This window comes from Enhydra lutris, unplaced genomic scaffold (genome assembly GCF_002288905.1).
Source record: "Enhydra lutris kenyoni isolate GAN:26980312 unplaced genomic scaffold, ASM228890v2 scaffoldscaffold12, whole genome shotgun sequence".
Classification (NCBI taxonomy): Eukaryota; Metazoa; Chordata; class Mammalia; order Carnivora; family Mustelidae; genus Enhydra; species Enhydra lutris.
Genome location: NW_019154096.1, coordinates 46,448,048 through 46,473,489, shown reverse-complemented (window position 1 = coordinate 46,473,489; position 25,442 = coordinate 46,448,048). Strand labels below are relative to the sequence as shown.

Here is a 25,442-nt window from a genome sequence, read left to right as displayed (position 1 = left end):
ACAGAATGGGAGAAGATACTTGCAAATGACATATCAGATAAAGGGCTAGTGTCCAAAATCTATAAAGAACTTAGCAAACTCATACCCAAAGAACAAATAATCCAATCAAGAAATGGGCAGAGGACATGAACAGACATTTCTGCAAAGAAGACATCCAGATGGCCAACAGACACATGAAAAAGTGCTCCACATCACTGGCATCAGGGAAATACAAGTCAAAACCACAATGAGATACCACCTCACACCAGTCAGAATGGCTAAAATTAACAAGTCAGGAAATGACAGATGCTGGTGAGGACACGGAGAAAGGGCAACCCTCCTACATTGTTGGTGGGAATGCAAGCTGGTGCAACCACTCTGGAAAATAGCATGGAGGTTCCTCAAAAAGTTGAAAATAGAACTACCCTATGACCCAACAATTGCACTACTGGGTATTTACCCTAAAGATACAAACGTAGTGATCCGAAGGGGCACGTGCACCCGAATGTTTATAGCAGCAATGTCTACAATAGCCAAACTATGGAAAGAACCTAGATGTCCATCAACAGATGAATGGATAAAGAAGATGTGGTATATAGATACAATGGAATACTATGCAGCCATCAAAAGAAATGAAATCTTGCCATTTGCAACGACGTGGATGGAACTAGAAGGTATCATGCTTAGTGAAATAAGTCAATCGGAGAAAGACAACTGTCATATGATCTCCCTGATATGAGGAAGTGGAGATGCTACATGGGGGGCTAGGGGGTTAGCAGAAGAATAAATGAAACAAGATGGGATCGGGAGGGAGACAAACCATAAGTGACTCTTAATCTCACAAAACAAACTGAGGGTTGCTGGGGGGAGGGGGGTTGGGAGAGGGAGGGGTGGGGTTATGGACATTGGGGAGGGTATGTGCTATGGTGAGTGCTGTGAAGTGTGTAAACCTGGCGATTCACAGACCTGTACCCCTGGGGATAAAAATACATTATATGTTTATTTAAAAAATAAAATAAATAAATAAAAATAAGCAACTTAAAAAAATATATCGTTCAAGTCCTACATTATTACATATGGTTTTCATTTATTATTAAAGTGATCCTGATAAAGAATTTTCAAAATCTTTTTTTTTTTATGATTTTATTTATTTATTTGACAGACAGAGATCACAAGTAGGCAGAGAGGCAGGCAGAGAGAGAGAGAGTAGGAAGCAGGCTCCCTGCTGAGCAGAGAGCCCAATGCGGAGCTCGATCCCAGGACCCTGAGATCATGACCTGAGCCGAAGGCAGAGGCCTTAACCCACTGAGCCACCCAGGCGCCCCAAAATCTACATATCTTTAAGGAAAATAATTTACTCCATAAATTTTTTTAAATCTATTAAACCAATTGACATAGAATACTGTGCAAAGCTGAAAAAATTAATAGAAATATAATGGAGATTATCTGATTTATAGATAATTCTTTAAGAAGTTAAAGTAGGGAGGAAGTTCCTATACTGAATTTTTTAATTTCCTTGTTGTGACACACTCTGATACACACTCTGATATTTCTTTAATTAGAAAATAAAATAGGGGCACCTGTTGGGTGTCTGCTTTCAGCTCAGGTGACGATCCCAGGGTCCTAGGATGGAGCCTCTCGTATTGGGCTCCCTCCTTGGCGGGAAGGCTGCTTCTCCCCCTCCTACTCCCCATGCTTGTATCCCTCTCTTGCTGTGTCTCTCTCTATCAAATAAATAAATAAAATCTTTAAAAAAATAAAATAAAGTAAAATAAAATTTTCTCAGGAAGCCCTGGCCAGAGAAGGAAGAGAAAGTCATGCCTGCAGTACCCTCTGTGGCTTTCTGCTCAGGTCCTACCCTGCCCATCTCCCTCTGCCCCACTCTGTCATACCTGAAGCTTCTCTAAAGTACTTTCTAATACTTTAGGAAAAAATTTGGGGTTAGAAAGCAGGTTGAGCACTGTTTTATTTCTATAACACTGTGATTATTGGGAGTTTTAACTAACTCAGAAGTTTTAAGTTATAATCATTTTAAAACTTTTTATTACTGAAAATTTCAAATACAGATTAATGTAATCAACCCCCAAGTACTCACCTACCTTCAATAATTAATATCTACATATTCTTGTTCATCTGTGTACCTTTACCTGCTCACTTCACACACACATACATATACTATACACACACCAATTATATTTTATAACTTTGAGGTCAGATTTATATACACTGAAACGTGCAGACCTTAACTGTACAATTTGGACTAGTAGGATACAGAACATTTATATCTCCTCAGAAAGCCCCTTTGTGTCTCTTCCCAGACAATTGCCCCACCCAGAGGTAACCACTGCTCTGATTTTTTTCACTTTAATTAGTTTCACCTGCTTTAGAACTGCAATATAAATGGACTAACAATCTGTGCTTTTTTGCGTCCAGCTTTTATAGCTCAGCACAATGCCTGGGAGATTAATATTTGTTGTTATACATATCAGTAATTTCATTCCTTTTTATTGCTAAGTAATATTCCATTGTTTTTATACAGCACAATTTGTATATCCATTCCCTTTTGATGTCCATTTGGGTTGTTTCCAGTTTGGGGCGAGCTGTGAATAAAGCTGGTATGAACATCACAAGGACATGTTTTCTTTATTTCTCATGGGAATTATCTAGGAGAAGAACTCCTGATTCAAAAGGTAGGTACATTAACTTTATATCTGCCAAATCTTGTCCACTTTTCTTTTTATTATTGACCTGTAGGAGTTAATTCAAAGATAATACTTTTAAAGAGAGCAATTTAGAACATTAGGATAAAAGAAATCCCATCTGCCTCTGTGGCTGCCATGGTTCAGCTAATTTTATACCAAGTTTGACTGCTGGCACAAGTTAACAGAATACCACATTCACAGGAAGATTCCCAAGAGACGAATAGGCCGATGAGTCAAGTTAGATTGACCTTACTTAAATATGGCATAGCTGCAAACCAAAAGAAAATGCTGATTAAATCCATTCTAAACAAAGTTCAGGAAAGATAAGAAAAGGATAAAACTAAACAAAAATAAGCATTTTATGTAACTAAAAACAAGTAAATTCTGGATATATTCTCTAACTTAGATTACTGAATAACATTAAATTAAAATTTTCCTTTTTAATCTCACCTGTTTCATTGCTGTTTCACCTATTTTGTCAGAATGTTTTCGAATGCTTTCCAAAAAGTCTTTGAGATCAGACATGGAGATTTCTTTAATATCCTCACGGAGTTTAGGAAGATTTTCTATCATTAGCTGACAAAACCGGTACTGACTAACTCGGGGAAAAAAAACATTCTCTAATTGTTCCATAGTTTTTAGAGCAGAATAATACCTGTGAAAAGTTAAGAAGAAAACTCTATAAAAAGTTGTTACATTATTTTCAACTTAAAATAATTAATCAGTCCAGCACTTCAATCAAAAAGGTCACAGTTAAAATAAGTAAAATTACCATTTATTTCTATTTACTAAGCATAATCTAAACCACATGAACAAGTTTACAGGCTAAAAATTCATGATTTACAGGAACACACAGTTTCCTTATTTCACTTCACCTATATCTGTAATATTGCAACCCCTAAATCGGTCATCATGATCTTTTTTTTTTAAAGATTTTATTTATTCATTAGAGAGAGAGAGAGAGCGAGCACACAAGTTGGGGGGTGCAGAGAGCAGAGAAAGAGGGAGAAACAGATCCTCCACTGAGCAGGAAGCCCAATGTGGGGCTCGCTTCTGGGACTCCAGGATCACAACCTGACCCAAACGCAGACACTTAACCAACTGAGCCATCCAGGTGCTCAGTCATCAAGTATCTTAAATGTATATGTATAATAGTTCTGAAATGTATATGTATAATAGTTCTGAAATGTATATGTATCATAGTTCTTTTGTTTGTATATGTATATATAAAATGTATAATACTTCTGAAGTTTTTATAAAATGTGCTTTCATAGTATCTCTCCCATCCACATACCATCACATCAAAAAAGTAAAGATTCAATTCAAATTGAAGTAAAAGATGTTTTAAGGATATTTTCTTGAAAATCTTACACTATTTAAAGCACTGTAAAATAATATTAAGTATCCAAAAAACCAAGTGAAAAACCAAAGTGATTTATTTTCATAGTGATTTATTGAAAATAAATACATAGTGAATGACATGATGGATTGCAGTAATTAGTAAAATACAGCCTATGCCCTAGAGAAATTGACATGTACTTTCATATACATACTTTGATTTTCTCTACATTTCTATGAGGTAGATGTGTATGGCAGATATTACAGATGAGAAACTCAAACACAAAGAGTATACATTTGGCCAAGACACTATAATTAATTGGTAGAAAAACCATAACTGTCAGTTTCCTACAATAGTATTCACTATCAAAATCCACTGAAAGTAGGTAGAGGAATTTTTAAATTAATCAAATAATGTTTTATACTTTACCATTGATTTGGATATTAAAAATGAGAAAAGACATGATCTAGAGAACAACAACAAAAAAATAATACTCAGGTAATTTGAAAGACTGTAAACTCAAAAACTATTTAAAGATATTTACTAATTCTCTACCTTATATTCCCAAAGATAGGGTATATTTTGCACACTGTCACAAAATCTACCACTATTTTAAAAATTAGATGCCTAAATTTTATCATGGTTACTTAAAATCATTAGAATTTTTATAAACAAATAAAATATACATGTGGTCAGAAATGAACATATTTAGGTGATAACATGGATAGGCAGATGTCATTACAATAATTTTGATAATACCCAAGATATTATAAATTTAAATGAAGTAAAATGATAAATAATATCTTTTCTGAGTAAAATAACATTTTATATATAATAGGTCAGTCAACAAAGTATTCTATTGGATCCTGCTTAATTTCCTGATTTGATGTGAATTACGTATACTTCAAAAGTACTATCTCCACAAAAGGTAGGCTTTCTGAAAATTCATGGTAATGCCTATAATGTATTTGAAGTTGTAAGTGATAGAGGTTAAATGAAAGTATTACCAGAAGTTTTTGCAACACCAGACACAATCAAACAACTTCGTAACACAAATGTGCCTTCCTTCATGCTTCTGTACCTCTCACCTCCCATCCCAGGCTTCCAGTGTCACTAAACTATGACACCTTCACAGCACAACGCAGAAATGTAAGCAGTTAATGCCAGTGGGCTGAATCCTTAACTAATGAGAAACGGAGACCAAAGATAAATTCCCCTTTCCTCCTCCTGGATGAAATGTGCTGAATGTACAATAATACACAGAACTCCCAGAAGTTCTTTGAAATTGATCAACATTAAGCATCATTAGCTAACTCAGTAACTCAACCTTGCTCTCCCAAGTTCACTAACTCGTTTCCCTTTCACTCAACTCTGCTTCTCAGCTTCCTTAGGATTATACTCCAAAAAAGGTAGTAAAATATAAGGTTATACCTCAGGCTTTGCTTTCTGGGAAACCCAAGCTAACACACACAGCAAGGCTATATTCTCAGGCAGAGACCAGAAACCAGAGACCAGACCCTGAATACTTCTAAAATTTAGCCACAAATCCCCTAAGCTTTATATTCCTAAATGCAAGCAAAATTTCCACAACAGATTGCCATTCTCTTTTGGTATATGATGCTATTTTTTAAATTTTTTCTAAAGATTTTATTTTATTTATTTGACAGACACAGACACAGCGAGAAAGGGAACACAAGCAGGGGGAGTGGGAGAGGAAGAAGAGAAGCAGGCTTCCTGCTGAGCAGGGAGCCTGACATGGGGCTCTATTCCAGGACCCTGAAAACATGACCTGAGCCGAAGGCAGACACTTAACGAATGAGCCACCAAGGCGCCTCTGATGCTGTTTTTAAAAAATTTTAACAGTAATCCATAAACACTGGAAAAATACAAAACTATAAAGGGACAAATAAAAAGCATCATCTGATACTACCATATAATAATGACCTCAGTTTGGCCCCAGTCACATCCAGTCATATATCTACATTTCCAGGTCTGTATGCTCGTATCTTATTTAAAAACATATCATGGGGGCGCCTGGGTGGCTCAGTTGGTTAGGCAACTGCCTTCAGCTCAGGTCATGATTCTGGAGTCCTGGGATCGAGTCCCACATCGGGCTCCCTGCTCAGCGGGGAGTCTGCTTCTCCCACTGATCTCTCTCCTCTCATGCTCTCTATCAAATAAATAAATAAAATCTTGAAAAAAAAAACAAAAAACCATATCATGGAGGGGTGCCTGGGTGGCTCAGTGGGTTAAAGCCTCTGCCTTCAGTTCAGGTCATGATCCCAGGGACCTGGGATCAAGCCCCGCATCGGGCTCTCTGCTCAGTGGGGAGCCTGCTTCCTCCTCTCTCTCTGCCGCCTCTCTGCCTACTTATGATCTCTATCCGTCAAATAAATAAATAAACAAAATCTTTAAAAAAAAAATCATGGAAACTATCTTTAAAATTATTCTAGAACAGATTAATACCTTACTCATAAGTCAACTGTAAAAATGTGATATTCTCAAAATTATAATTTTAAATCTCTGATTTTTTCTTTTTTATAAATAAGACTAGATTTACTCCTATATCAAAACCTCTGACAAGATGTCTGCCTTTATAAATATGAGACATTTCCAAAAAAATTGTGTCACCCCTAAATGGAAAACATGTGAATACTCTGATATTTCTCTGACCCACAGGATACAAATAATGTCACTGACAAGGGGCGCCTGGGTGGCTCAGTTGGTTAAGCTACTGCCTTCGGCTCAGGTCATGATCCCAGAGTTCTGGGATCTAGTCCTGCATCCGGCTCCTGGCTCACCAGGGAGCCTGCTTCTCCCTCTGATTCTCCCCCTTCTGATGCTGTTTCTCTCTCTCTCTCGCTCTCTCTCTCTCTCTCTCTCTCAAATAAATAAATAAATAAATAAAATCTTTAAAACAAAACAAAACAAATAATGTCACTGATCTTACTTGATTTGCCTTCCCTTGAGCATTTCCAATTCACCAAAGTTTGAACTATCATAGAAGTGGTTACCTCAGTCTCTACTATTCTAAACACAGTACCCTGCATGTAAGAAAAAATTACAAGATACTTAAATAAGCAGAAAAATGTGATCAAAAAGTAAAAGAAAAAGTCATGGAAGCATATATACACTGGCCTAGATTTTGGAATTAACAAATGAAAACCTTATTATTATACTCTATTATAAATGTTACAGGCTCTAGGAAGAAAGAAGTTAATATGCATGAAATGATAGGAAATTTTAGTGGAAAAACAAATTACAACAAAGAATCAAATGAAAAAACTGAAAATAAGACAAAATATCAGAATAAAGAATTCATTCAATGGGCTTAAGAGCAGACTAGATGGAGAAGAAAAAATGATCTATGAATCATTGTTCCATGTTCATTATCTATGTTCAAGACAACTTGAACAGACATTTTGCAAACTAAAACACACACAAACATACAAAGAATAAGGATAGGAGGAACAGTGTCTGAGATCAAAAGAAACAGGTTCAGTAAAGTATAAGATAGGTCCAAAAAATTATCCAACATGAAACAAAAAAAGAAAAGAGAGAAAAGGAGGAGTTCTTAGAAATTACAGACAACGTTAAATGATCCAACATACATGTAACTGGAATTCCCAAAAGAAAGGAAAGAGAGAAAATAATGGTGAAGAAATACTTGAAGAGATAAGAGCCCTGAAATTTTCAAAACTGATGAACATTATCAACCCCCAGATTCAGAATAAGCTAAACAAACCCCCAAGCAATATAACTACAAAGAAAACCACACCTAACCACATCACAATCGAACTCCTAAAAACAAAATATATGAAGACGAGAGGAAAAAAGATTTAATTGCAAACCTTGTAATACCAATGAGAATGATAGCTGAACTTCTAAATAGAAACAATGGAGAGCAGAAAATGAAAAAAACATAATATTTAAATTGTTGGGGGGAAGGGACCCTCTGAAAACCAAGAATTCCATACTGATACAAGCTATTGTTCAGAAATAGAAGTAAAATAAACACATTTCCAGACAGATAAAGCAAGAAAATTTTCTTTAGCAGGCAGATGTGTACTATAATAAATACTAAACAAAATTTATCATGTTAAAGGCAATTATGTCACTTAGAAACCTGGATCTACAAAAAGGAAAAAAGCCTAACAGAAAGATTAAGTGAGTAAGTATTAAAGAATTTGTTTTAATTATGTGTGTGTGTTACAAGTAAATAAAAACACAACAAACAGGATGGGAATAAGTACAACTGTTCTAAGTTTCTTAAATTGTTGATGAAGTATAATAACATTATCTGAAAGTCAACTGTGGGGAGTTAAGCATGCATATTGTGCTCTAAAAGGTTAAACAAAGATGTATACCTAGTATGTGAACAGAGTTAGAGATAAATATTTATATATATATATATATATATATATATAAATATATATGCACACACACACACACACACACACTAAAACAAAACCTCAATCATGAAAAGGAAGGAAAGAAAGAAATACATCAGACAAATAGAAGATAATTAATTGAAAAGTCAACCATAATAATAATTACATAAATATAAATGCTCTAGGGGTGCCTGGGTAACTCAGTTGGTTTGGCATCCGGCTCCTGGTTTCAGCTCAGGTCATGATCTGAGATTCATGGGATTGAGCCTCACGTAGGCTCTGTGCTCAGTAGGGAGTCTGCTTGTGATTTTTCTCTCTCCCTTTCTCTCTCTGCCCCTTCCCACTCTCTCTCTCTAAAATAAGTAAATAAATCTTTTTAAAAGTTAAAAAAAAATGGTCTAAAATGCCATTTGCAAAGTAGAATATTCGAGATTGCCCACTGGATGAAAAAAAGTAAGACCCAACTATATGCTGTTCATAAGAAACACACTTTAAATATAAAGAGTAGGGTTAAAAGTTAAAGGATGTCAAAATTAGACTCTGAAACATCTAGTATAAGCATGCTGGAATAACTAATGACTACATCAACACCAGGCACCAGGCAAAGTTGAATTCAGGACACAGAATATTACCAAAGATACAGAAAGACATTTCATATGACACAAAGTTAGTAAGGACATAAAATAATCATAAATATGAATGCATCTAGTAACAGAGCTTTGAAATATATAAAAGAAAATTTAAAGAACAGGAAAATAGACAAACCACAGTAGTAGAATACTTAACAGCCCTCTCTTAACCCTGATAGAAAGGGCCAACAAAAAACACGAAGAAAAAAGAATATCTGAACTGCTCTAACACTAACATGACCTAACTGGTATTTCTAGAACACTAAAGCCACCACTGCAAAATACACAGTCTCTTCAAGTACACATGAAATAGTCACCAAGATAGATGATGTACTGGGTCACTAAACAATTCTCAATAAATGTCAAAGGTTTGAAATCATACAAAGTATGTTCACTCACCCAAGAGTATCAAACTAGGAATTAATAATAAAGATCATAATACATCCTAAAAGTCCCCCAAATATTTAAAATTAAATACACTAAACCAAAAATTTAAAAGAAGGAAAATAAGGAGAGCCCGGGTAACTCAGTTAGTTAAGCACCTGACTCTTGATTTTGGTTCAGGTCATGATCTCAGGGCATGGGATTGAGCCCCACATCAGGCTCTGAGCTCAGTGCAGACTCTGCTTGTCCCTCTCTCTGCTACTCTCCCCTTCTTGCACTCTTTCTTTCTCTCAAATAAAGAAATAAAATCTTTGAAAAAAAAGAAAATATTTTTTGTTTTTGTCTTTTTTAAGAAAAGATTATAAACTAAAAGATCATAAAAACATTTCAAAACTGCACCTAAAGTAGTTCTCAGAGGAAAACATATAACTTTAAATGTTTGTAATAAAGAAGAAAGGCATATGGCTGGCTCAGTTGGAACAGCATGTGACTCCTGGTCTCGGGGTTATAAATTCAAGCCCCATGTTGGGGGTAGGGATTACTTAAATAAATTAATAAATTTTTTAAAAGCTTAAAAAACATATACATTATTTTTGTCATTTTAGAGTCAATCATGATATATATAGTATTTGACTACATCTTAAACTTTTAAAAACATAATGATTTTCTTATACTAGAGAAAATGTTCCCATAGAAGTTGAGTTTCATTACAGCATTGTTTGTCTTTGTTCTTTACATTGATACACTGATGTCTAGGAAATTACAGTCATTTTGGGGTGAAATTATAGTCATTTTATTTTTTTTAAAGATTTTACTTATTTATTTGACAGACAGAGATCACAAGTAGGCAGAGAAGCAGGCAGAGAGAGAGGAAGAGAAGCAGGCTCCCTGCTGAGCAGAGAGTCCGATGCAGGGCTTGATCCCAGGACCCTGGGATCATGACCTGAGCCAAAGGCAGAGGCTTTAACCCACTGAGCCACCCAGGCGCCCCAAAATTATAGTAATTTTAAATTAATATCGCTTATTTTACAGCATATTTACTGTTCAAATCATTACAATAAATGATTGAAAATTAAAAAAGAGAGGCATAAAATCACTGTCCTAAATTTCCACTTTATGAAAACAGAAAAGAACAAATTAAACTACTTGTGTAACAATGGAAATAATAAAAATAAAAACAGAAATCAAAGAATAAACAAACTCAAATATTAGATCATTGAAAATATCCATAAAATTGTAAGCCTCCTATCATATAACTCAAGGGAATAAAACCACAAATTACTAATATTGGGAGTGACAAAGAAGAACATTACTACAGATCCTACAGACATTAAAAGGATGACAGGACAATATTATAAATAAGTTTATGCCAAAAAATTCAACAACTCAGATAAAGTGGTCAAAGTCCTTGACAAAACATAAGATATGAAAACTGACTCAAGAAGAAATAAAGTCTTAATAGCTCAACATCTGTTAAAGTAATGAGATTCATATCAAAATTTTGCCAGCTAGCCTTGCTATGAATATGCTAAGAATACAGCACCTTGCTATGAATATGCTAAGAATACAGCACTCTGGGCTTATTTCAAACTGGTTACTTTTTTATTTCTCTGTTAGTATTTTGCTGTGATCCTTACTCTGAGAATCCAGCAGGGCTCCTGAAGCTAAAATTCATGAAAGAGTGGTGGACTTCCTGGACCCCTAGAAATATTTTATTTCGGCAGCCAGTATGCTCAATCACCTTTAAGTGTTCCAACCAAGGTCTAGCAGTGGCTTCTGCTCTCAGTAAACTGTGATAGTCTCTATTTGCCCATCTCTCCAATTCCAGGGCCAGTAGATTGCCCTATGACCTCGTTTCTCCAATGGATCTAAAAAAAAGGTTTTTTAGGGACACCTGGGTTACTCTCAGTCGGTTAAGCATCTGCCTATGGCTCAGGTCATGATCCCAGGTCCTGGCATCAAGTCCCACATCAGGCTCCGTTCTCAGCAGGGAGATTGCTTCTCCCTCTGCCTGCTGCTCCATCTGCTGTGCTCTCTCTTTCTCTCTGACAAATGAAATCTTTTTTTAAAAAAGGTTTTTTATTTTCAGTTTGATTAGTTCTCTTCTTGTTGTAAAGACAGGAGTGATTTCTTCCTTCAAAGCTCTTTACATGTGAGTCCAGAAACCGTTAAGTTCCTAATTTTTATTCTTTTTTCTTCCTTTTAATTAATTTATAAAAGCTCTTTATATATTGTGGTTATGAGTCCTGTCCAAAAAAAAAAAAAAAAAAAAAATCTTGCAAATGCTTTCTCCTAGTCTGTGGCTTGCCTATCAATTTTCTTTAAGGTATATTTTTTTAAAAGATTTTATTTATTTATATGGCAGACAGAGATCACAAGCAGGCAGAGAGGCAGGCAGACAGAGAGGAGGAAACAGGCTCCCCACTGAGCAGAGAGCCCGATGAGGGGCTCAATCCCAGGACCCTGGGATCGTGACCTGGGCTGAATGCAGAGGCTTTAACCCACTGAGCCACCCAGGCGCCCCATCTTTAAGGTGTATTTTGATGAACAAAATTTTTTATTTGAAGTCCAATTTCCAATTCTGTATAGTAGCTTTTTGTGATCCTTCTAAAAACATCTTTGCTTACCCCAGGTAATGTGAAAATATCTTTCTACATTTTCTTATGGAAGTTCTACGATTCTGGGTGGAGAACACATACAAGACCCAACAATATATTTATTGTATAAAAGGAAAACTTTAAACATAAAAACACAGAGATAATAAAAGTTAAGGGATGGATATACTATGATAACACTAATCAAAAGAAAGCTGGAGTAGCTATATTAATTTCAGATAAAGCAGACTTCAGAGCAAGGAAAGTTATGAGAGATAAAGAAAAGTATTACATAATGATAAAATTATCTCTAAAAAGATATAACAATTCTTAAAGTGTATATGACTAATAGCAGAGTGTCAAAATATGTGAGGCAAAAATTGATACAAAAGCAAGGAAAACAGACAAATTCACTAATATAGTTGAAGACTTAAAACTCCTCTAACAGGGGCGCCTGGGTGACTCAGTGGGTTAAGCCTCTGCCTTCGGCCCAGGTCATGGTATCAGGTCCTGGGATTGAGCCCCACATCGGGCTCTCTGCTCAGCAGGGAGCCTGCTTCCTCCTCTCTCTCTGCCTGCTTCTCTGCCTACTTGTGCTCTCTCTTTCTGTGTCAAATAAATAAATAAAATCTTTATTAAAAAAAAAAAAAATCTGGGGCTGCCTGGGTGGCTCAGTGGGTTAGGCCTCTGCCTTCAGCTCAGGTCATGATCTCAGGGTCCTGGGATCGAGTCCCATATCAGGCTCTCTGCTAGGCAGGGAGCCTGCTTCCTCCTCTCTCTCTCTCTACTTGTGATCTCTCTCTCTGTCAAATAAATAAAATATTAAAAAAAAAAATCCTCTAACAGTAATTAACAGATCCAGCAGACAATAAATTCAGTTAAGAATACTGTTGAGAGGCGCCTGGGTGGCTCAGTGGGTTAAAGCCTCTGCCTTCGGCTCAGGTCATGATCCCAGGGTCCTGGGATCGAGCCCCGCATCGGACTCTCTGCTCGGCAGGGAGCCTGCTTCCTCCTCTCCCTCTGCCTGCCTCTCTGCCTACTTGTGATCTCTGTCAAATAAATAAATAAAATCTTAAAAAAAAAAAAAATACGGTTGAACTAAAGAGCGCCATCAATCAATTGGATTTAACTGACATTTACAGACTACTTCATCCAACAACAGAATACATATTCTTTTCAAGTTCACATAGAACATTCACCAATATAGACCATATTCTGGGCTATAAAACACATCTTAACAAATTTAAAAGAATAAAAATACAAAACTAATATCAAACTTAATGGTGAAAAACACAATGTTATTCCCCATGAGATCAGAAACAGGCAAGGATGTTCCTCCTCATCACTCCAATTTAACCATCATACTGATATTTATTGCTAACCCAGTAAGACAAGAAAAAGAAATAAAAGGTAATCATACTGGGAAGAAAGAAAGAAAAGGCTTGTCTGCAGATGACATAATTGTCTATGTAGAAAATCTCAAAGAATCTACAAAAAAATTCCCAGAATAGTAACTGATTATATCAAGGTTGAAGAGTACCAGGTTAACATACCGAAGTCAATTGCCCTTCGGTAAACCAGCAAGGAACAACTGGGATTTGAAATTAAAAACACAATTACACTTACTTTAGCACCAATAAATGAATTATGTATAAATCTAACCACATACATACAAGATCTATATGAAGAAAACCAGAAAACTGATGAAAGAAATCAAGTAAAATCTAAATAAATGCAGAGATATTCCATGTTCATGAACGGTTTCACAAAAATTAACTCATAATAGATCACAGACATAAGTGTAAAACACAAAACTCTAGAAATTAATATTGGAGAAAATCTAAGTGACCCTGGGTTTGGCAATGAGTTTTCAGAAACACCACCAAAACATGATCTATGGAAAAAAAACTAGTAAGCTGGACTTCATTAAAATTAATAATCTTCTGTTCTAAAAAGATACTGATAAGAGAATGAAAAGACTAGCCACAGAATGGAAGAAGATGTTTTCAAAACATATATCTGATAAATAACTAATATATAAACTATACAAAAAAATACTTAAAAGTCAGCAGTAAGAACACCACCAATGAAATTTAAAAGCATACAAAAGATCTGAAGAGATAACTCACCAAAGAAGATATACAGATAGCAAATAAGCATATGAAAAAATGCTGAACATCACATGCCAATAGGGAACTACAAATTAAAATGAGATACTACCTACATCTATTAGAATGGCTAAAATCCAAAATGCTGACAATACCAAATCCTGGTGAGGGTGTGGAGCAACAGAACTTTCATTCATTATTATTGCTGACGGTGCAAAATAGTAAAGCCACTTTGAAAGACAATTTGCCTGCTTCTTATAAAGCTAAACATCGTCCCTCCAGGGACACGTGGGTGGCTCAGTTGGTTAAGGGTCTGCCTTCACCTCGGGTCATGATCCCTGGGTTCTGGGATCAAGTCCTACATTGGGCTCCTTGTTCATCAGGGAGTCTGCATCTTCCTCTGCCTTCCACTCCCCTGCTTGTGCTATTCTCTCTGATAAATAAATAAAATCTTTTTTAAAAAGCTAAATATAGTTTTTCTGTATAATCTAGCAACTGTATCACTAGGTACTTATCTAAATGAATTAAAAAGTTATTCCACACAAAAACCTGCACACAAATGTTTATAGATGCATTATTCATAATTGCCAGAAGTCAGAACCAACCAAGATGTCCTTCAACAGGTGAATGGATAAATAAACTGTGGTACAACCATATAATGCAATATTATTTATCCATAAAAAGAAATGACCTATCAAGCCACAAAAAGACATGGAGGAACCTTAAATACATATTGCTAAGTGAACAAAGCTAGTCTGAGTATGACATATACTGTATGATCCCAATTATAGAACATTCTGAAAAAGGCAGAATAGAAACAGTAAAAAGGTCATAGACTGGCAGTGGTTGTGGGGAGAGATGAAGGATGAGATGAAGGGATGAGATGAAGAAATGAAGGGATGAAGAAAGAGATGAAGCATGAGAGATTTTTCAGGAAGCTATACTGTATGATGCCGTCATGGTAGATAGGACATTATGCATTTGTCAAAACCCTCTATACCGTGTAATACAAAAGAGTGAACCCTATTATAAACTCTGGAGTTAACAACATGTCAGTATTGATTCATGAATTGTAAGAAATGCACTACACTCATGCAACAAACTGTGTTGAGAGGAAGGTATATGGGAACTCTGCACTTTCTGCTCAATGTGTCTCTAAACCTAAAATTATTGAGCAGACATTTTATAAAAGAAAATTCACAAATGACAAAATAGCAAATGAAAAGGCACTCAATGTCAGTCACCAGAGAAATGCAAATTGGAACGACCATTTTATATGTACCAAAATGGTTCAACTAGAGCAGACAACAACACTGTATGTTGGCAAGGATGTGCAGTATCTAAAATTCTCATTGCCAGTGAGAGTATAAAATGGTACAACCATTTTGGGAAACTATTTAATGGCTCCTTATAAAAGGTAGCATACATTTACAATATAACCCAGCAAGTCTACTCCTACACATATATTAAAGAGATACATAAACATCTGCCTACAGAAAGGCTTGTCCACTAATTTTATGACAGCCTGATTCATTATATGCCCAAAATGAAAACAACCCAAATACCCAGCAACTGGTAAACAGATAAAAAACTTCTTAGAACTTAATACTACACATCAAGGAAAAGAAACAAATAATTGGTATTTGCAATAACATAGATGAATCTCAAAACATTTGAAGTGAGAGATACTAGACAAGAAAAATAAATACATTCTATGATTCCATTTACATCAATTCTGAGAACATGTGATAGAAATCAGAATATAGTTATCTGTGGAGGGAAAGAGGAATGGATTGAGGAGGGGCATAAAAGGGTGATGGAAATGTTCTCCAACTTGTTTGGGTAGTAATGACCAGAAGAGAATGGATGAGAAAAGCTTTTGGGATACAAATAATGTTCAAATCTTGATCTTGGTGGTTATAAAGGTGTATTCACTTTTTAAAAATTCATGGAATTACAGTCTTATGATTTGTGTATTTGGGTCTAAAAAGTTGCTAAGCAAATAACTTAAAAATAAAAAACTGTACCACAGAGTAAATATTTTGCAGCACATTTCATAGAAAAGGACCCAATCCAAGAATAAGCAAAGATTTTAAGCCTGTTTCAGACTTGCTGAACTTGAGATAGTAGTGGAATATCCATGTGAAAAGATTCAACATGAATCAGAGATGTCAAAACCAAGCTTTAGATTTGAGATTCAGATTTGGGAGTCAGCAGAATATAAATCCAGATATTTTAACAAATATGAAGTGATATCAACTAACAAAAAACACTTTTTTTTTTTTTTTTTACATTTTACAAGTCAAACCAAACATAGTTGTGGGCAAGTTTGACTCTGCAGGTTGCTAATTTGCAACCTCTAATGATAACCAGGAATAACATCTGCTCGTGCCCTCTATTTTACTATCCCATATGAATATTTAACTGAACAAAAATATGGCAGAGCACCAAAGTGGGGTCCTAAATATTTAGTGTGATGGCAGCCTGAATACATGCTTTTTAACCTTAACTCCTTGAAACAATAAAATAACAGGAGATTTTTCTTTAAAAGTTTAAGTCTACACAGTGAAGAGAAAAGGAGAAGAGAGAACGGTAAAATTTTAGAATGTTGAAAGCTAACAAAAATGGGGAAAAAAAAAAAAAAAAAAAAAAAAAAAAAAAAAAAAAAAACCTCACCACATCTGAGAAAACTGAATTCTAAGCCAATAGTTGAGAAACCAAGGATAAACTTATTTATTCTCTATAATATCCAAAATGTCAAGAATTGATAGGAATCCCACTACTTACAGAACTGGGAGTGAATAAAGGGCTAAAGTAAGGAATATTGGTTGATAATCTATTTAAGCAGCAAACTCCACTCCACTCATCTGAGCAACAATCATTCCCCATTTTGGCAAAATACTAAAGAGACTACAACAGATAATCTCTGAATAGAGTGAGGAGACCACCCAAGGTTGAAGGCAATATTACTGATCAGAAAACAAGAGGATTAGTAGAGCTAAATATACTAAATGCTCTCTTCCCCAACTCAGATCCCAGAATGCTGGCAGACAGGAGGGAGGAAAAGTCTCTTCTAGGGAATCTGAGCAGCCCCAGAAGAAATAACTCCAGATATTAACACCAAAGGCTCACCAACTGAACAGCCCAGCTAGATAACCTCACAGTGAAATTCACAATCAACAAGTTCTACCCACATACCTAGAGCTTCCAATCAGTGCCTTATGTCCACTACACTTAAATATGAGGAGTCAACCAAGGAATCACCGGACATCTGAGAAACACCCCTACCAACAAAGTCAGAGATTAAAACAAAACAAAAAAAAAACTGAGGGGAAAAAAACTTAGTGGAAACAAACTATATGCAAGGAGATATGTAAATACATACATCTAAAATCTCGCAGAAGTTAAGACAAAATACTGTTAACAGTAAATCAAGAACAGCTTAAAAAAAAAAGAAAAAGAAAACGAAGGAAAAGAAATATCTGGTGATCAAAAATTTCTTAGAAATTAAAAATTGGAGAGCAGAAATGAAATAAAATCAGCATTACTTTTTGGAAGATAAAAATAAAGAAATATCCTAGAAGCAGAGCAAGAAGTCAAAGAAATAAAAACTGTTAAAAAAGAAAAGAAAATCAGAGGGCCAAACTAGAAGGTTAAACATCACTATCTGTCCTGGAATTAAGAAAACAGAAATAAATAATTCAAGAAAATTTCCTAGATCTTAAAGACATTGATCAGATCAAAGAACAGTTTCCAGATTAAATTCCAGACAGGTTCACCAAGTACCCAGCACAATGGAAGTAAACAGGCCCATATCAAAGCACACCATCAGGAAACTACAGACCACACAAGGGAAGATTCTAAAAGAGAAAAAAGGTAGGTCACAAATTAAGAGAAATCAGAATGGTACAAACTTCTCAATTGCAACCCTACACAACTAGAGAGCCCGAGAGAGGTATGCGTCTGGGGCGGGAGTTATTAATAAGCCCACCTAGCAAGCAGATCTGTTTCTAAATACAATTACTAAAAGGAACTAGGGTACCTTGGAAAATGGCTATTTCTAGGTCTAGGACAAGAAAAGTACACTGTGAGTGTGGAACATAATATTGCATGTTAACCAAGAAAGCACTCAGAGATAAATGAAGATACAGAAAATGCCTTGAGGGAATTCCCCTAGCCAAATGTGGTACAATTTGAACACCAAAAAGAATAATGAAAACAACATTGTATTTATTATTATGTATTATACATTTTATATTATTATAACTCACTTATTTAAAGAAAAAATCCATTGAGTCTATAGTGATAATCACAAAAGGAAGATAAAAAGAAAAGGGAAATATAAAGGAAGAGCTTTAAAAAAAAAAGAAAAGCTCTTCTTTATATTAATAAAGACACCTAATAAATGTCAAAGGAATGAAAGAATTATAAAAAGCACCATTTTGTAACCCCAATATAATAACCGATTAAAGCAAGAGGGGCACCTGGCTGGCTCAGTCAGAGAAGCATGTGACTCTCGATATTGGGGTTATGAGATGGAGCCCCACACTGGGTATGGAGATTACTTAAAAAGAAATGTAAAATCTAAAGCAAGAATCCTAAAACCCATGAAAGAAAAGTTGTTAAGGAAATATGACTCAAAATATCACCCCACAGATTACTTAGTAATTGCAAAGAGGAAAAGATACTTCTTCGATTTGTAGGCAACCTCTTAACCAAATGATCAAATTTAGCTTAACATAGAAATAATTTAACAGTATATGCCTTCTGATTTTATACACTGAGGGGTACACAATATCACTTATGTCATACTCATACCAAAAACAGTTCATCTGAATCTAATCATGAGAAAATAATTAAATAAATCCAAACTGTCCTCATCGACAGGACAGCTGACCTGGACCCTTTCATGAAAACCAGAAGCAGGAAGACTGTGCTAGATTAAAGGGACAAAAAAGTACATATTTACCAATGTTTCAAGAAGGAAATGAAGATATAACACATCTGGGGGGTAAATGGGGAAATCTGAATATAAATAATAGATTATGTTATTGGAAAAAATATATAATAGCCCAAACTGGAAAATAGTGAAGAAATATTAAAAGTTAGTTATTTAGAAGGAGTAAGATGGCAGAGGAGTAGGAATCCTAAATTCTGTCTGGTCCCAGGAATTCAGTTAGATAGTTATCAAACCATTCTGAACATACCTCAATATCCTAAAAGCCTTCTATGAAAAACCCACAGCAAATATCATTCTTAATGGGGATAACCTAAGGTCAGGAACATGGCAGGGATGTCCACTATCACCACTGCTATTCAACATAGTACTGGAAGTCCTAGCAATCAGACAACAAAAAGAAATAAAAGGCATCCGAATCTGCAAGGAAGTGAAGCTCTCACTCTTTGCAGATGACATGACACTTTATGTTGAAAACCCAGAAGAGTCCACCCCAAAACTGCTAGAACTCATACAGGAATCCAGTAAAGTGTCAGGATATAAAATCAATGCACAGAAATAGTTGCATTTCTATATACCAACAACAAGACAGAAGAAAGAGAAACTAAGGAGCAGATACCATTTACAATTGCACCCAAAAAACCATAAGATATCTAGGAATAAATCTAACCAAAGAGGCAAAGAATCTGTATTCAGAAAACTAGAATACTCATGAAAGAAACTGAGGAAGACACAAAGAAATGGAAAAAGTTTCATGCTCATGGATTGGAAGAACAAATATTGTGAAAACGTGTATGCTGCCTAGAGCAATCTATGTATTTAATGCAATCCATATCAAAATACCATCAACTTTTTTCAAAGAAATGGAACAAATAATTCTAAAATTTGTATGGAGACACCCCAAATAGCCAGAGGAATGTTGAAAAAGAAAACCAAAGCTGGTGGCATCACAATTCTGGACTTCAAGCTCTATTACAAAGCTGTAATCATCAAGACAGTAAGATACTGGCAAAACACACACACACAGATCAATGGAACAAAATAGCCCAGAAATGGACCCTCAAGTCTATGGTCAACTAATCTTCAACAAAGCAGGAAAGAATATCCAATGAAAAAAAGACAGTCCCTTCAACAAATGGTGTTGGGAAAACTGGACAGCCACACGCAGAAGAATGGACCATTTCCTTACACCATATACAAAAAGAGACTCAAAATGGATGGAAGACCTAAATGTGAGACAGGATTCCATCAAAATCCTTGAGGAGAACATCGGCAGCAACCTCTTCGACCTCAGCCACAGCAACTTCTTCCTAGAAATAGCACCAAAGGCAAGGGAAGCAAGGGCAAAAATGAACTATTGGGACTTCATCAGATCAAAGCTTTTACACAGCAAAGGAAACAGTCAACAAACCAAAAGACAACTAACAGAATGGGAGAAGATATTTGCAAATGACATGTCAGATAAAGAGCTGGTCTCCAAAATCTATAAAAACTTACCAAATTCAATATCCAAAGAACAAATAATCCAATCAAGAAATGGGCAGAGGACATGAACAGACATTTCTGCAAAAACATCCAAATGGCCAACAGACATACGAAAAAGTGCTCAACTTTACCTGGCATCAGGGAAATACAAATCAAAACCTCAATGAGATACCACCTCACACCAGTTAGAATGGCTAAAATTAACAAGTCAGGAAACAGATGCTGTCAAGAATGCTGAGAAAGGGGAACCCTCTTACATTGTTGGTGGGAATGCAAGCTGGTGCAGTCACTCTGGAAAACAGTATGCAGCTTCCTCAAAAAGTTGAAAATAGAGCTACCCTATGACCCAGCAATTGCACTACTGGGTATTTACCCTAAAGATACAAATCTAGTGATCCGAAGGGGCATGTGCACCAGAATGTTTATAGCAGCAATGTCCACAATAGCCAAACTACGGAAAGAGCCTAGATGTCCATCAACAGATGAATGGACAAAGAAGATGTGGGGTGTGTGTGTGTATGATAGAATACTATGCAGCCATCAAAAAACTGAAATCTTGCCATTTGCAATGAGGTGAATGGAACCAGAAGGTACTATGCTGAGCGAAATAAGTCAATCAGAAAAAGACAATTATCATACTATCTCACTGATATGAGGAATTTGAGAAGACAGAGGACCAACAGGGAAGGAAGGGAAAAATGAAACAATAGGAAACCAGAGAGGGAGACAAACCATAAGAGACTCTTAATCTCAGAAAACAAACTGAGGGTTGCTTGAGTGGAGGGGGGTGGGAAGGATGGGTGGCTAGGTGATGGACACTGGGACGGTATGTGCTATGGTGAACCCTGTGAATTGTGTAAGACTGATGAACAGACCTGTACCCTGAAACATAATATATTACATGTTAATTTTAAAAAATAAAGTTCAACTGTAACAACAACAACAACAAAAAAGTTAGTTATTTAAAGGCATAAATGGGGGCACCTGGGTGGCTCAGTGGGTTAAGCCTCTGCTTTGGCTCAGGTCATGATCTCAGGGTCCTGGGATTGAGCCCCACACGGGGCTCTCTGCTCAGCAGGGAACCTGTTTCCCTCCCTCTCTCTGCCTGCCTCTCTGCCTATTTGTGATTTCTCTGTCAAATAAATAAATAAAATCTTAAAAAAAGAAAATAAAGACATAAATGTAAACACAAAAATTATGCCTTAAAAGAGGTAAAAGTTTTTGCCTTTAGCAAGAAGGAATGGTGAATGGCAAGAAGGAAAGATGATTCCTGTTTTTCTGCAACAAATACAAAGAACTATATTACCTAGATCTTTAAAATATGAGAATGTACAACTTTGGTAGAAAAAAGGAATACATATACACACACATATATGTACATATATATATACACAATTTTTTTTTTTTAAATTGCAGTGGTGGGCTAGGATGTAGTTTATATAGGACAGCTTGTTTACAGAGGGTATGGCCATGGTGAACATCCAAATATGAATGAATGATACACAAATGAGCTTTTTTTTTTTTTAATTTAAAGATTTTATTTATTTATTTGACAGAGAGAGATCACAAGTAGACAGAGAGGCAGGCAGGCAGAGAGAGAGAGAGAGGGAAGCAGGCTCCCTGCCGAGCAGACAGCCCGATGCGGGACTCGATCCCAGGACCCTGGGATCATGACCTGAGCCGAAGGCAGTGGCTTAACACACTGAGCCACCCAGGCGCCCCCTTTTTTTTTTTTTTAAAGATTTTATTTAGGGGCGCCTGGGTGGCTCAGTGGGTTAAAGATTTTATTTATTTATTAGAGAGAGAGAGCACAACCAGGGGAATGGGGCTGAGGGAGAGGGAGAAGCAGGATAGTTTATGACGTGTTAAGGAGGAAAAAAGTAACTACTAATTAGTACAAATTGGTAAAGGCCAATAAAATTCAATGCTTAGCACTACAAAGCAGGACACACAAATCTTTGAGTATACATTTGTACATAATGTACTATGATAATTAAGCAATTATTAATAAAGAGGAAATCATTATTTCCCTATTCCAAATATAGAATATTATCATTTATTCTGATTTTTTTATGTTACTTTAAAATTGTTCATCTTTAAAACATTTTAAACTATCTACACTGGTCCCACTATACACACTTAACCTTTCATTATAAGCAATGTTCACATGGAAGCTAATCGATAGTTTTTCATTCCTGTTCAGTTGTCTATTTGTCCTTCAACAATATCATCAATCTTTGATTTTACTTATAAAGGACAAGGATCCACAAATAAACGGCTACAAATTGCTTTATTAGACTAGATTCTGATGGGCAAATTGCACAAAAAAAGAATAAAGGTAGAAAGCAAAACTTCACGACTCATTGTAATTTATAGTACATTTATCCATGCTTTCTTTAATAGAAAAATAAATATTTATTAAAAACAGGAAAGAAACCAACTCACCTTTTTGCACTCATCTGTTCTTTTAGCTTACTGTACATTTCCAGCACTGCATTAAAAAGGAGAACTTACTTTAGCTTTCAAAATGAGAAAAAAATTTAGATGAAAAAATTAAAGCAGGAAAGAGCCTATTATAAATTCATTAATATTCTCTATACTTTATACATTAATTTTCTCTATACTTTAATCCAGGCTTATATTTTCTTAAATATTTACTTTTATATTTTCAAATAAAATTTTATATATCAAGTAAATAAAAACATTTTAATGTCTTCATATATTGAACATTACATTATATAAATGAACACATTATCTGGAATTTGAAATACTTTCATATGCTGACACCTATAACTGAAATAGTAACCTATTAACAATTATCATATTCAGAAACTTATTATCTCTTCCCTGTAGTGCAATTGGAAGTTTGGACTTTAGTTAATCAAGAGACAAAGTTAAGTAAATGAGCTTGATTAATTTTAATTCAATATATCAAATAAAATACATAACAAAAATATACCAAATACAACTATGTTATAGATCACTAAGCAAAATTTTATACCAAACTGACAAAGAAAAAAAAAATTCAAGTTTACAGAGATTAAATTATAATAAAATCATAAACATAACAAATCAACTTTGATCATTTCTATTATAGACTCAGAAACACAATTATTTAATAAAATTGTTATAAGCTTCAGCAAGACGACACACTGCCACCAAAAAGGTTTTAATGCAACTATGCAGATTACCATTTATCCTTAGTAGAATTTCAAAGCACAAAGTGAGTAAATTATCATTGGCTCATCAAGCCAGCTCACATTTTCACAGACTGGAGAGACAACAGTTTTTTCTAAATTTTCTATTTTGGCTACTTACAAAGGGTCTTCAAGTGTACAGAAGATATTCAGTTCACTTGTCTGAAAACCATAAAGCTACAATGGTGGCAACAGTGAACCACCCTAACCCTGTGAACTTTATGGATACCTCTATCACAGCCCCTACATTGTAATGCAGTATTTCTCTCATTTTCCAACCAAAACATTAGAGTAAACATATAACCTGGGGAAAAACCTACAATTGCTGCTTAAGTATAAACTTTCTTTGACGTCTCCTGTTTTATCTCAACAATTTCTATAACTTTCATATCTATCTTATTTCCATATAAAAATAATGCTCACCTCATAAATAATCAAGTAAAACTAATATACCAGGAAAATGCACTGTTTACACTATGACTTCTTATACCCTCTCACACCCCTGCTAATCCAAGGAGTTAGGCAATTATACAATAATAAATATCTTATATCCTTATTCACATTAGAACACAGGTTCCTTTAGAACTATGACTGTGTCATTTTCAACTTTATATTTCCAATATCTACCATAATTGCTGACACAAAAAGAATTCACGAGTGGATAATTAGATAGAAGGCTAGATGGAGGAAAGGAAGCAGTTCTCAATGTGGCTATTAAGAAGACAATGTTTACATGAATTCAGATTGCCTGTCCAGCCTTGAAAGCAAAGACAGTAGCAGTAACAAAAGTCTAACCTCTACTTCCCTTTATTTCTCTATTCCAAAAAGCACGCCCAGGGGAATAAGCTGAATTCAGCTCTTTAGCATTCTACCAGTACCCAATTTTTTAGGCTTATTACCATCAGGGTCAAAGCAATCAAACTTAGACTGTGTTCATGGCTACTTCAGTGAGTGTATCTGATGTTGGCGAAGAGGTGTTATTAAACATTACTATAAGGAAATAGGTTTCTCAACCCTGAAATGGAACATAAGAAGCAGACATTTTATTTAATCAAAGTTAATGTGCAAATATTCATGGTCCAGAGATAAAACTGAACAGAATTTCAGTGATTCTAAAAAAAAGGCTATCCTCACAAAGTCAGAAAACAATGTCTTTTAGTTAATAAAACCTGCTGAAAGTTTTAACATACGATTTCTGTCCTAAGCTAAATATTTATTATATAAATATTATAAAAAACATCTCATTCTATTTCCCCAGACATGGAGCTTCAGGGTCCTTCTGAAAAAAATAAGTTTAAAAAATGGGACACTAAGATGGATTCAGCTTACTATATGAATAAAAAGATGACATACACCTTGGCTTCCTTTTGTTCAAACAGGATACATAAGGGGAAAGAAAATACTGGTGAGTTTCTTAGAATTTATTTGATTTTCCAGGAATATCTGAGCCAAAACAGAAAGACCAAAAACTCAGAAACCAACAGTCAGTCCTTCCAAAACATGGGAGGGTAAAGGCATGACCAAAAAAGGGAAAAGACCTAGTACTTTAGGGTTTTTTTTTTTTACTTTATCAGCAAAGCAAGACTGTGAGAAAAGCAAAACCAACCTGCTTAAGTGACAAACAGAAAACAGTGGAAAGCTAGAAGTAAAAAAATTGGGCGAATTAGGAAAAGGCAA

General features: G+C 35.3%; 1 protein-coding gene across 5 annotated transcripts in view; it reads right to left on the bottom strand.

Annotated features, from left to right (window-relative positions):
* The window catches only part of LOC111144972 (exocyst complex component 6), a 236,414-nt gene that overhangs the window by 155,626 nt on the left and 55,346 nt on the right, over nt 1-25,442 (bottom strand). For all 5 annotated transcript variants that reach the window (XM_022499608.1, XM_022499612.1, XM_022499609.1 and 2 more), the window contains exons 5-6: nt 23,014-23,059; nt 3,132-3,336 (exon numbers count right to left, since the gene is read on the bottom strand). In XM_022499608.1, coding sequence (XP_022355316.1) covers nt 3,132-3,336; nt 23,014-23,059 — 251 coding nt within the window. The remainder of the gene's footprint in view (nt 1-3,131; nt 3,337-23,013; nt 23,060-25,442) is intronic.